Here is a 13916-nt window from a genome sequence, read left to right as displayed (position 1 = left end):
TATGACTCACTGACTAAAGATGTCACCAAGGATAGTGGCTTAAAGACTCCAGGTGACTATTTTTAAAAGGTGGTGACCCATTTGGATAAATAAGTTCTGGTATAGTTTTCCTAAAGTCAACCCTCAGAAATAATCTTTTAAAATAATAAAATTCAGTGATTTTATATAAACTTAAATTTATTAAAAGGTTTTTTATTTATAAGCTTCTTATTTAATATTTATACTATCTGACCTCCAATCTAAATTTTGAAAAGATTACTCAGATTTCAGTTGAAAATAGTACAATATAAACAAGTCTATTTATTAGAGGAACTAAAAAGTTAATTCTTAACTTGAACTAAGGGGTGGGTTTTGTTAAAAGGCACAATATTTCCACTGCTTTCTGTTTCCAACTCACTACCACTGCTACCTCAAGAATTGTTGCCTTGATGAGCATATTATCACAATGCTGGCAGAAGTCTAGTGTAGCTCTCTTGTTTGGGGAAAGAAAAATTTGATATTTCATTTAGTATGAAATCTAAAATTGGTAAGTTGGTGTTGGGCAGTGATGTCTTAAGAGACTGTCCCAGACCCTTAAATGAATAAATTATTTTCTTCTAGACAGTGTCCCTAAGTGTTAGCAGCTGCTGGAGAAGAGCAGTATTTCACAGGACATTAATTCCAAATTCACTGACATTTACATCTCAGTATTTATCATGATCATCTTCAAAAACAGCCTTACTTCCCTACACAGATTTTTTGCAGAATCAGAACTTTTACAAATGAATCCTGGAGATGACAAGAAACTAAATTATGATATTAGTTTCTAGTTGCTAATAATAAACTTTTATTGTAAAATATAAATTGGTTTTTAAGATACTAATTTCCTAATCAGGAAAAATGTTAAGCAAATAAGCATCATTTGGAAATAAACATTTGAACTAGAACAGAATCCCTTCAATCAAAATGCTTATATATGCCCAGTAATGTTTAAGGAATAAGAACAGTGTCAATACACAACTTTGTTAAGCACCATTACAAGCTTATGATAGTCTAGTTTTTTACCCGGAAAATGTTAGAAAGCGCATGAATTTAATTGTGTTTTAGGTCCTTTGATTTTTCTAAATTATTTTACCACTGCTATTAAAATCTGTAAGACCTAAATGTAATAGTTGACAAATTTAGAGAGTTTTTTTGTTAATGTATTCAGAAATGATCTTCACAGTTTCGCTATGTTGTGTATTTTTTGGGGCAGAATTTTTTTACATGAGAATTTGTATTTAAAATAAAAATGAAAGACTTTACAAATGACTTTACTCAATAATTTTACATTCATCTTTTATAGAATTTATATATTGCAGAAAATAAAATTTAAGTGCAGCCAAATATTAAAAATATTAGTCTAGATAAAAATGTACATTTCCTGATTATTTGTGTTATTTCCCCCAAGATGATCAGCTTTTCTTCAAACTTTGTACCAGTGAATCTGAAATACTTTGGGAAGGCAAGGTTCTCTTAATTTGTAATCACTTAAAATCTTGACACATGCCTAAATTTTGTGATCTTTTTTCATTTTTTTCTGTATTTCTCTTCCATTTACTTGAAGAATACAGAAAAATGGAAACCACGAGGAGTTTAGGTTTGCGTTTTGCTGCTTTGACACATTGCTTTGGTTCCTAGTGTGCAGTTGAAGTGGTTTCTCTAACTTCACAATTTCTTTGATTTTAATTCTTAAGTTTCCATGGATTGTTTTGTGACTAGTTATTCCTCTGTAAGTAAGATTTGAGACTGTGCATATCAGCCCGTATTTTTTTAAATTATTTACTAGTTTCTTGTGGCTTCTTTTTATTTCTTTAATGTTAATTCAATAAATTAGGCACAATACTGAGTAGTTCACAGATAAATAATGTAAAATCTCTGCTCCTTGAGTTTAGAGTCTAGTATAGTAGATTGAACTTTTGATGATTAATTCTCTCAGTTAAAAAAAGTATGTCTGTTTTCAATATTGTTACTTAACTAATATGTGTTTTGCATGTTTTAGAGTGGTAAAACAACATCAAAAACATTTCTCAAAAATAAAATAAGTTTTATCAGCTCTTCTAATACTTAGTTGTGTGTTTTTTATTGTGTAGAAGTAACTTGGTTCATTGTGTTCATTGGTATAATGTGTTCTTTGTCTCTTACTTATGCACTTAAGCAACTAAATTCAGCTCGCCTTGAAGGAGATAACATTATGGTAAATTTCTCTTACATGCTCAACTTCCTGCATGTAAAATGGCTGAAGGTTTGTTGGCCTACTGTGTTTTCTACATCTTAAATAAAGTGCCTTCTCTTGCTATTCATCTGCATGTGAAAGTCTTTTCAAAGATATGCATTCATTATGTCTAACATAATATAGGGAATAGTAACTGAAGTAATATTGGAACGTGAAGAAAAGAAATTGTCTGTTCTAACTGAAAAATAAATTAGCTATGCCAAATTCAGATTTTGGAATCTGAATTTATACATATGGTGCTTTTTTAATGCAATGAAATATGTTAAGTTTAGGTGGCACAACTTAGAGAAGGGTGTAAATAAGGTATACAAATTGACTTTGCTTCTTAGTATCTTCAGTATTTACCTTATTTTTACCCAAACTCAACATAGAATTTCTTCAGCAATTCCAGTCAAAGACAAACACCAGTAGTTTATACTGGCAAGACTCATTTCCCATCCAATGCTAATTCACTTAAGAAAGTTGCCAGGATAGTGATAGTGTTAGGCTAGAACTGGCAATAAGTAGTGTTATATAATAGCCAAAGTATTTATTGAATTTTATTTTAGAAAATTTTCAAGATGTTAGGAATTTTAAATTTTTATAACAAAGCAAATTTGCAAAATCTGAACATAGCCCAAAAGAGTATATAAATGTAGCCATAAAGTGTTTGCTGTTATACTTCTACACATATAATTTCCATAGACATGGCATGTCTGTGGTACTGTTATAATAAATTAGCAATTGCTTGACTGTTTTTATTCTAGTAGCATTAAACTAAATGCAGGGAGGAAAATCCATGTAATATACAGAAATGTAAAATGCATTTTGTTGTGTTTTTTTTTTTTAACTATTATAATTATTGAAGCCCTGGCTAAATTAGGGCTTTGTCCAGATAGCAAGAGAATGCATTAATATATTTCCATTGTCCTACCTGTAGGTAACTGAAAATGAAAAATGTGAGACTAGTTTAGTCATTGGTAATTTAGTATTTAAATCATAGGTTTTCCTTAATGTTGTAACACTGATTATAACAGGTTTTTCAAGTTCATTTTATCTTGTTTATTGTGCCCTCACCCCCAAAATGCCTGTGTCAGATTTATCCTCTATTTTAATTTCCTAAAATGCTAAAATGTTAGCTCTAAATGAGAAATTAGAAATAAGTTAGGCCAAACCTATCATTAATCATTTTCTAAAATAGAAACTAAAACTAAGAGGGATTGTTTACTCTCCATTTGGGCAAGCTGCTATTTTTATTAACTTACAGAATTAACATAAAATTCAAAAATCAATAGTATTGATATATATGAAGGCATACTTTCACAGTATATTAAGCTACACCGATTTAGTTACCAGTGTTTAACATGTTGATGTGATTCTGGAAAAGTATGTCATTTTAATTAAAATATTTACATTTTTCTATACTAAGTTGTAGAAAATACTAAATTCCAACTTTCTTTCATACTCTATATTTTTCTCTAATTTTTAATGCTGGCTAGATTTGGGCAGAGGAAGTGACAAAAGTAAGTAAATTATTATAGACTTATGAAACAAATTTAATTGTCATTCACTCAGTAAATATTTATTGGGCAACAACTATGGGGCAACTCACAGTCTTTGTATTATAGATTATAAAATCTGAAAATTTTTATGGAAAGCTTATGTCTGTCTGGTTGGTAGTAGCTCCATAGAGCAATAAAACAATGTAGCAGAGATGTGGTTGCACACACTGTTTCTCAGTATAGCATTCAGTAGTAATCTTTACAATGCCTTGCCAAAAGACCGTTTAAACTTGGTCTATTCATATGACAATTATATAAAATATAGTTAACACCATGTCCTGTTATTTTTAGAGAATGGTACATGTCATGTCACACAAATGAATTTTCTATGTAACTAAAACTGGTTCTCTCCATTTGCAAAGTTAATTTTTAATCAGTCACTCTAGTTGAAAATGTATAAAAGTACTTTATTGGGCTGTACTAGATACAGGATAACATTTAATTTTACTTACAGTTAGAGTGATTTATTATGTTCATTATTTTACTGTATAACAATTAGATTCATTGTTTTTGAAGTATGTAGTCTCCTCCCTCAGTGTCAAACTGTCACTTTTAGAAGCTGCCCTTGTGACTGCTCATAGCAGTTCCTCTGCCTGTGTTACCATTTCTGATCTTCTCAGGGCTGCAAAATCAAGTATCTCAGCAAGAGTTTAAGGAATAAAATTATTGACTTTAATGCAGATTTGTTTCAAATACTACTTAAGGTCTTCAGAAGCAGTTTTGACTTACTCTTGTTCAGGCTTACCAAAATCTGATCTCCAAATGAGAACAATTGCTGGAGACTAGGGGCAGGTAGTAATTATAGCTTCTGACTATTAATAATTTTATAAATGTTAGCTTTTTATCTCCTGAAGGTGTAAAATTCCTGGCTAAGCAGTCTGTTTCCTGACTTGGAAATAAAAGGCAAATTCTTATGTTCTCAGTCCCCTTTGTGGAATCTATTTATGAGCTTAGTTATTATGGTTCCATTATGGCTTCTGATTTTTTACTAAAACTCTAGCACAGAAAGGGGCACCAAGTAACAGAAATTAAACAAGAAAACCTGGGTCTCTTCCCCTTTGGTTTGCATACAGGGCCGCCAAAAACTGATTTGATTCTGCATTCTCTGCCAGCTTGAGACATATTTGATATAATAGAAGAAACTCATGAAACAAATATTTACATTTTATATGAAATAAATTTAAGGAAATAAAGCAAAATAGAAATAAAAACATATAATTTTAAATTTTCATATTCCTGGAATATTTTAAGATGTAAATTCATAAAAAAAAAAGTAGGTAACTACAAAGAGCAAATGCCTCAAGTTAGCAAGTTCTGATATTATAAACCAACAAATTCTTGCCCCTTTTCCAAGTTACATCCTAAAAGAACTCTCATACCCCAGTTATTCTACACTCTATACTATTCACCACACACACACACATACACACATACACACACACACTCTCTCTCTCTCTCTCTCTCTCTCTCTCTGTCAGTTAGCCCAGGAGCAATAATTCTAAGAGTACAATGTCTTTTCCATACAATTCTGCATCTTTATAAAGTTGAGAAATCTGGAGAATAGAATAAAAACCCCTTAAATTCATTATCTCTTTAAACCTCTTTTGTATTTCTAATATGGACCATTTTCTTCCTAAGTAAATTGATTATGCAGGCCCTAATTTCAATGATATCAACCTTAATTATTATGATCAGGTATTTGTGTCTGAAATAGAGATGGTTTGGGACAACTGTCAAACTCCCCAGACGTATACTGAAACTTCTTCAAGAAATAAGATCCGTTTCTTTCCTATCATTTGCCTTTTCTAAATATAAAGCTTAGATTGTATAGAAAAATGATTTCCTAGGCTTTGTAACATGGTGCCTTTCTTCCCAAGTAGTCACATTTTGCTTAGGCATTTAAGACTTATCCCTTTTCCTTAATGAGATTATTTTCTGTATTTGTGTATGTGTATTTATGGTGTTCTTAGCTTTAAAACATTAATTTCTTCTTCAGACTCGGGCCCTCCTGATCTCTTTTATCTGAACCTACCTTGCTTGCTAATAACCTTGTATAGAAATTGTCCCATATAGTAGATGTTTCTGTCTTTCCTGTTAAATGCTATTTAATTAGTTTGTACTTTCACAAAGAACTACATGCAACTAGCTATGAAGTTCATTTATTTTTAGTTTTTTTGTGGCTACTTCTATTAATCAAATTTTTTGCATTCAACCAAGCAGAACAATAGATATTGCAAATATAAAACTGAAGTAATTTTTTTCTTAATGCTTTCCTTAGGAAGAATATTCATTCTTTTCCTAGGACTTTGTTCTGCTTCACACTAACTTCCAGATGAAGCTGACTTTAACCCTGTTATTAAAGCACCATGTATTCTTGTTTCAGTCAAATAAATTTAAACTCCTTACTTACTGAGTCATTCAATCTTATTTCCATAAGTAATTGATTCTAGTGGTCAATTCTTAGTTCCCTAGCCAGGTCTCTGGCAGTGGCATGAGACTCAGTATACCAACTGTTTATCTAATTTGCTGCTACTTTCTTGTTAACTGGTTCACTGGATTAATACTTACTACTAACGAGTGAAGGAAAGGGAGATGCGGTGAGAAAAAGACTAGGACCTTATTTTTATACTTACTGCAGTTTGAAAATACTATAATGAGTTGGATATGGCAGGGAGGAGGGAGCCATTAATCCTACAGATGTAATATGTTATAATGAAGTAATCATTGTATCATCGATGATTCCCAGTAGGGAAATAAGGTAACTATTGTGAGAGCTGAGATTTAATTTTCTCCTCTTTCCTTACTTCAACCAGCTCTGGCTAAAAGTTTGAGAGGACATTGTTTGGAGTATTGACTGTTTTTAGATCCTGTGGATTTTTAGTGACTGTTTAGTCCCAAGAGTAAACTTATATGAAATGGTTGAGGTCAGTAGTAATGTGCCACTCTTTTCAACTCCCAGGTTAGTGACTTCAACTTGGTAGCTTGAAATCAGCTGTGTTGAGAGTATTTATACCATGATATTCAGCACATCAGCGCTTTTGTTTATTTGTTTTTCAGGGAGCTGATTTACCAGAACACCACTTATTTAAAAGGTCACCCATACCTTATAGAAAAATTCTAGCATAGTTTATGGATAATATTTTTGCTTAAGGCATATTTTATGCAAAGTTTGAAAGGAAAACAAAAATTAATTCTCCTGTAGAACAAAGAATCGTTTGAAAGAATCTGAGAACTGGGGCCTCCCTGGTGGCGCAAGGGGTTAAGACGCAACCTATGAAGCTATCCGTAGCCACTGCAGCAGGAGTTCGATCCCCAGCCGGCTAGAGAGCATCCCATGTGGCGCAGCAGACCTCTCCTGACTGGCCTGCTGCTCCCCTCAGCAGTGTATTTCAGTCATTCTGCCTGGTCTGTTCCCCACTCTCTCTGGTGAATCCTCTCACCCCCCTACACCTCTGACCTGTACCCCAGTTCTTGTATGCATAAGTAAATAAATCTTTAAAAAAAAAGAATCTAAGATATACCTGTTTATAGAACTAAACATAAGCAGTTATAAGCCTATATCACTTTGCTCTAAATTTTTTCACTTGAGATTGAAGACTATCTTTATCTTCAAAGTACTATAACTACACTAATTATGAACATTTGCAATATTTTATACATGTAAACTAGTAATACTCTTAAGATTTTGTAAATGTTAAAAATTAACAAAATTGATACTAGAGGATGTGCTAAAATACATTCACTAGCCGATAATTTTTCTAGGTGTTTATGTGTATATTGTTAAATTTTGGCAGTAATAGATTCTTTTAAGCCAGCTATTGGTAAGGAAACAGTCTGTCTAGACTGAGGAATATATAAAAAGCTAAGGTCTAGAAACCAGAGACCAATTTATATACACAGCAGAATCAGGGAATTGCCAGATTATCATTTGGGGTTTAGAGGATTTTTGTTAACTGCCAAAATAAATGTACATAAAACAGACTAAGTCTTGTAATGAGAGTCTAAAACTATTTTCCAATTTAAGTCTGAACAGGAATTAAGAATAACTCAAAGTGAATTTGATCGTCAAGCAGAGATTACCAGACTTCTGTTAGAGGGAATCAGCAGTACACACGTGAGTGTTCAGTCTTGGAAATTCATTTGAAACAAAAAATTTGCTAAGTCCTAAGGCAATTTAGAGAGGAAATAATGAACTATTTCAGTCATGTACCAAGGGAATTTAAATTGTGGCACTTCCAAAGATAAAACATTTTATGAAAAATAAAAATTATTTTAAATTTTACTTATGTCTCATCCCTTGTTCTCTCACCATCATCATATCCAATTGCTAGATTTTGTTAACAAACAGATTATTGTTACACTGTTGACCAGTGTCAATTTTAATAAACCTTGTAGTAAAATGCTAGATACTGGTGATTTTTTCCTGAGTTCAATGTTGTGTTCTGTCTCCTCTTAGCATTTGCCACTTTAAGTACATAATAGAGCCTAGAAGTGACTGACTTTCCCTTACAGGCCCATCACCTTCGCTGTCTGAATGACTTTGTAGAAGCCCAGATGACTTACTATGCACAGTGTTACCAGTATATGTTAGACCTCCAGAAACAACTGGGAAGGTAATATTTTCCTTTTCACATGCAAAATTTCTGATAAGGGAAGAAATGCAGATTTTTATGTATGAATTAATAAAGGTGATAATTAGGAGAATTAAAGGTTTTTGTATATAAATGGTGTGGAACCATTAAGATGAGACTTTATGTGACATTTGAAGGCAGAATATTAAGAGAAGTTATTACAAGGAATAAATAAAAAAAAAATATGTCATTTTAGTATTCCCTTCTGTGTATTCTTCAAACTAGACCTGGAACAAAATTGCATATCTAGAAGCTAATTTTAGATCTTAAAACTGAGTTGTAGTCTAATATCACCGGTTATTGTAATAAGATTTACAGAAAAATTTGCACTTCTATATATTGAAAGTTTTGTTAGTGGTATAAATACCTGAAAGCAGAACACCACTTTTTCCACACATCGTTACAACTACTTTAAGCCAAAGAAGCCTTAGTACTTTCTTTTCGCTTTGTCTTACTACAAAGTGTAGGAATGGGGTTGCTGTTGGTTACTATTCATATTTGTATTCTTCTTAAAGCCACACAATGTTTGAAACTTAGCCTTTTAAAGAAAATATACTTATTGCTGCACTTTAAGATAAACTCAACATAAAAAAATCCATTCAGACAAAACCTAGTTATTGCGGTAAGCTAAATAATAGGTAAAGGGAAGTAATAAAGGGAAACCAGGGCTATTATTCTAAGGAAGAAAGTCTAGCTTGTCTCCCTGCCCTCAGAGAATTCTGATAGAGACTGGGGGAAAGTTTTGGCCTTTATAATCTGTTGCAGGTTGTATTTTATAAGACAGTATAGAGAAATATGCAAAACTTAAAAATTCATCCAGATCCACATTAAAAATTCAAATGTTATTTCTAAAAAGTAGAGCCAGGTTTTAATGTAAATCATTCCAATAGCAGTGTTGGTAGTAAGTAGTAACTGAATATCAGCAATCACTTAGGTAGGGCTTCAGCTGTCCCCACATACTCTTCTGGGCATGGTCAAACCCTGGGTGCATTTTAAAGGTAGAATGAGGAGGATTTACTAGCAGATTTTATGTGTATGAGGCTTGGAGGAGTCAAACATTACTGCAGTTTTAACCTGAGCAACTGAAATGGAGTTGTGGATAATTAAAATGGTGAATGCCACAGGAAAGCAGGTTGCATTGGGCAGGGCACATACGGTATATCAGAAGCCCAATTTTAGACATGTTAAATTGGAGATATCTATTAAAGCTTCTAAAGGGAGATAACCAATTTAAGTGTATGCAAACCTGAAGTTTGGGGGAGTAAATTGGAGATTTAAAATAGGAAGTCGTCGGCATCAACCACATTTAAATCTGAGACTAAATGAAATCATCAGGGGAACAAGTATAGGTAGAGAAAAGGACTAAGGACTGAACTCTTCTGAAGTACTCCAACAGGAGGAACCTGCTAAGGAGTGGGCAGTAAGTTAAGACTTAAATCAGTTGCAGAGCCTAGAGGTCAAATGAAGATGATGATGTAGAAAAGCAGAAGGGAGTGGTCTGTTATGATCACTAGATAGGTCAGGTGAATTGAGGGTTATTACTGAACAGTTATTGCTTACCTCAGCAAGAGTGATTTTGGTGGAACAGTAGGGACAAAATCTTGTTTGAAACTTAAGAGTGTAAGGGAAAGGAATTGGGTTGCTAAGTTTAGATAAATCTTTCCAAGAGTTTTAGAGTAAAGTGGAACAGTAGCCAGAGGAGAAAGTATAGTCTGGTTGATTTTTATTTTTTAAGACAGAAGAAATGAGAACTTGTTTTTAAAATAGTGGGAATGATGCAATAAATGGAGAAAATGTAATATGGGCAAGGGAAGAATTACTAGTGTGATAATCTTGAGGCAAAAGGGATGAGATTTATGGACAGGTGGAGAAATTAGCTTTAGGAACATAGACATTTCAGTAAGAGGAGAGATGAGCAAGAGTATGGAAGTTTCTTGGTTCTCTCTCCGGTTAAAAGGAACTAATCATCGGGCCTCCCCTGGTGGCGCAGCGGTTGAGTGCTGGGCTGCGAGGCAGGCCACAGCCTCTGCAGAGCCGGTTAGTTCCCCAGCCGCCAGCGAGGGAGACACAGACAGACAGACACACACACACACACACACACACACACAGAACTACTCATGGGCTAAGTATAAGGTCTAGGGATAATTGCAGGAATTTTGAGGATAGATGAAAGGGTATGTAATAGTAATTAGGAGAATGGAAAGTGAATGTACTAGAAAAAATGCAGTGTAATTGCCAGGTAGGGTTGTGGAACTATATTGAGGTTCCTACTTATAAATTGAACGTAAGATCAGACAACATGGTTTTGTATTTTTTCTCCCATCACAGTAGATACCTACTGAGTTCGTAAAGAGATACTTTCTTTTACCAAGTGAGTAAGATGAAGTAAGTGGCATGGGAGATGAAATCATATTACAGTAATCAGCCATGAACTTGAAGGGAGTGTTAGTAGGCTCATAGACAGTAGATTTATTGTAGGACCATAGAACCAAAATAAGCTTGTTGAAGTGAGAGTTGTAGGAAAAAAGATGGTGGTCAGAGAATGAAATGCTGGAAATTATTATTGGAAGGTTTACAGTTATTGAAATGAATAAGGTCTAGATGAGAGAATGGGAATGGATAGCTGAACTAGGATCAGACAAAATCACTAGAAGAGTTGCGTTCATGGCTCTGAGACTTGTTCTTCCAAAGTGTTGGAAAATTACCAATATGGATTTTAAAATCACCAAGGATTAAGATATAGTACAGTGACTCAAAAGTTAAAATCTAGAAATGAAAGGAACAGAATGAATATTGCAGTAAGAGATAGTTTGGGGCAGGACTGTGTAGAAATGGTAATGAGGAACATACAGCTCCTCTATCCATCTCTAGTATCAATGATAAAAAGAATGTAGAAGATAAAAAAACAAGCATAAGATGTGGAGGGAAGTCTTCAAAAGAGGGTAAAGGTAAAGGGAATTTTGCTGCTTGCTATGATTTCCAGATGACACACGGTCATAACACAAAAAAGAAAATTATAATTCATGAAGTGATAGATTTCATCCATCCTACCAGATGAGACCTTTTATACTTCAACTGGTGTATTTATTAAAATTCAAATATAAATTTTATAGTAATTTTTAACCTTAGAAATGGCTGGATTAAAATGATTATAGGCCAGTTGTTTTACATTTTCTTCCATTTAAATAGTACTACTGGAAAAAATAGTAGCCATACAATTCCTTGAAAATTCTAATTATCTTTAAAATTTTAAGCACATTGATCACAAGGATTTCAATGTTTGCTAATAAATCTTTTATTATTTCCCCTAAAACATAGTATAAATGAACTTGGGAAATTTACCCTGTTCTTATTGACTCCCATTGGGTCTTCAGTATGACCTATGATTTGAATATTCATCTCCTCACTTGTCTATATTTCCATAAAGGAATGGTATTGTTTCATCTTTGTGTCTTCAGTGTCAACTTATGGTAGTGATGCTAGATTCCAAGATACTCGTATTTGTCACTTGAACAAATAAGAAATGGATTGGTTTTATTAAAAAGAAAGTTCTGTATAATTTTCTCAGAAAATTAGCTTGAGAAAGCTTCATTCCTGTGGTGGAATCTAACATTTGAATAGTTTTTCATTTATATTTTATTGAACAACTCATAAAGGGAAGATTTATTGGTAAAACATACTAATAGAAGTTTTTTGGAAGTGTTTTAAGATAGACTCATTTTTTCTGGTTAGAAGTAACTCCTTTTTAAAAACATTTAGTTTATATTTGTAGACAACTTTGAAACAAACTTTCAAGGATTTATTTTTGAAAACCACCTGAATTTTTTCTGTGTAATTGGCCCAAGAGGAATAAGCTGGGTAGCAAGCATACTGTGTCCTTATTTTTTTTTTTAACATTTTTAAAGGACCGGTTTATTAGGAATATGGGAAAAAAAGAGAGAGAACCTACATAGTCAGAAGTGGGCAGAAGAGCTGTATTTTGCCAGAAGTGGTAGTGATAATTGTCTTTCAAATATTATTAACATCTAAATCTTTAGCCAAAGCAGAAGTTGATAGAAAGTAAATAGTGCCACCCAGTGGTGATATTCAGGAGCTTTGGTCACTTTGAAATAGATAATTGGCCATTTTCTTTTCAACAGTTTTCCATCCAGTTACCATAGTAACAACAATCAGGCTTCTGTGACACCTGTATCATCTGCTTCATCAAATGTGATTGGTTCTTCTGCACTGACATCAACAAGTGGCCTAGTAATCACCTCTCCTTCCAACCTCATTGACCTTAAGGAATGCAGTGGCAGCAGGAAGGCCAGGGTTCTGTATGATTATGATGCTGCAAATAGTAGTGAATTATCACTTCTGGCAGATGAGGTGAGTAATATATGGGTATAAGAAGAAAATACAGGTTGACATAACTTCTAGTATTATAGTGAAATGCAAATTCCTCATTACTTACTTGAAATTGGTTTATCTTAATACTGTCATTGATTTCAGATGGTTATAGTAACAGTTTATAAAATCAACTATTTAACATAAAATTATTTTAAACTTTTAATGGTTAAATAACTGAAAATTTCTAAATCTGTCTCAAATAATAACCGTTCAGCAAAAACAATATGTTTAGTCTTTTGATAGTGAATAGTTTAAGCAAATGAAATGCAATTCGTAGTTTTCTTTATTTTTTAATACAGTTAATAACTGGAAAAATTTTATTTTATAGGTGATCACTGTGTTCAGTGTCGTTGGAATGGATTCAGACTGGCTAATGGGCGAAAGGGGAAATCAGAAGGGCAGGGTGCCGGTAACCTACTTAGAACTACTCAATTAAATAGGTGGGCTATTACCCATCATGACACCATATTTATATACAGTTAACTCTAAATAAAGCAGGTTTATAAGTATCGTCCATGTTAATGTCTTAAGAAAGTGAAAAGAAGATACCAGCGATCAGAAACTGGTCTTTCTGCCAATAAAGTTGCATGGTAAATATTTCATTACAAAATTTGTGTTAGAGCTTTCATGCCAAGAATGTTTTCTTAAAAATCTTTCTACTGAGGTTTCACTAATAAGCAGCTTCTACTTTTGAACCCCAACTTAAAGCAGAACTGTTTTCTACTGAATTTTTCATTAATGGCAAGTTTTTCCTCTTATGTAAAATAAATTTATTGTGAATTGATATCAGTGACTCATTTATTAGATATAATTAATAGCCAAAGGATAAAATTAAAATTTCTTTTAAACTTTTGGATTAAAAAGAACTCTAGAGTATAAACCTCTTTTATGAAGAATGTTTCTGAATGTTTCTATAAACAGAAATGCAGTTATACCAGTTTACCTTGTTTTACAACAGAAATTGAATAATTTTAATACTATATTTTGATGGGTTATTTTGAAGGTTTGTTTGTTTTATAAGAACTACTGAATAGTTTCTTTTAAATTTAAAAATTAGCCCTTGAGAATTGTTACCTTATTTCTCTGGCATATTTGCAGCTA

At 32.9% G+C, this 13916-nt stretch overlaps 1 protein-coding gene across 4 annotated transcripts in view; it reads left to right on the top strand.

Moving 5' to 3' along the window:
- SH3GLB1 (SH3 domain containing GRB2 like, endophilin B1) overlaps positions 1–13329 on the top strand; it is a 38358-nt gene extending 25029 nt beyond the window's left edge. For 3 of the 4 annotated variants that reach the window (XM_054691415.1, XM_037501451.2, XM_054691414.1), the window contains exons 6-9: positions 7820–7909; positions 8308–8408; positions 12566–12794; positions 13144–13329. In XM_054691415.1, coding sequence (XP_054547390.1) covers positions 7820–7909; positions 8308–8408; positions 12566–12794; positions 13144–13251 — 528 coding nt within the window. In that variant the 3' untranslated portion in view covers positions 13252–13329. Of the gene's footprint in view, positions 1–2176; positions 2264–3732; positions 3757–7819; positions 7910–8307; positions 8409–12565; positions 12795–13143 lie in introns of all 4 variants that reach the window. The other variant, XM_037501452.2, reaches the window with a different exon arrangement.
- Positions 13330–13916: the final 587 nt, after the last annotated feature.

Source organism: Talpa occidentalis, unplaced genomic scaffold (genome assembly GCF_014898055.3).
Source record: "Talpa occidentalis isolate TD23 unplaced genomic scaffold, MPIMG_talOcc4v2.1 talOcc4.9, whole genome shotgun sequence".
Lineage (NCBI taxonomy): Eukaryota > Metazoa > Chordata > Mammalia > Eulipotyphla > Talpidae > Talpa > Talpa occidentalis.
The sequence above is the reverse complement of the archived record's forward strand: the minus strand, read 5'-3'. Positions and strand labels throughout refer to the sequence as shown.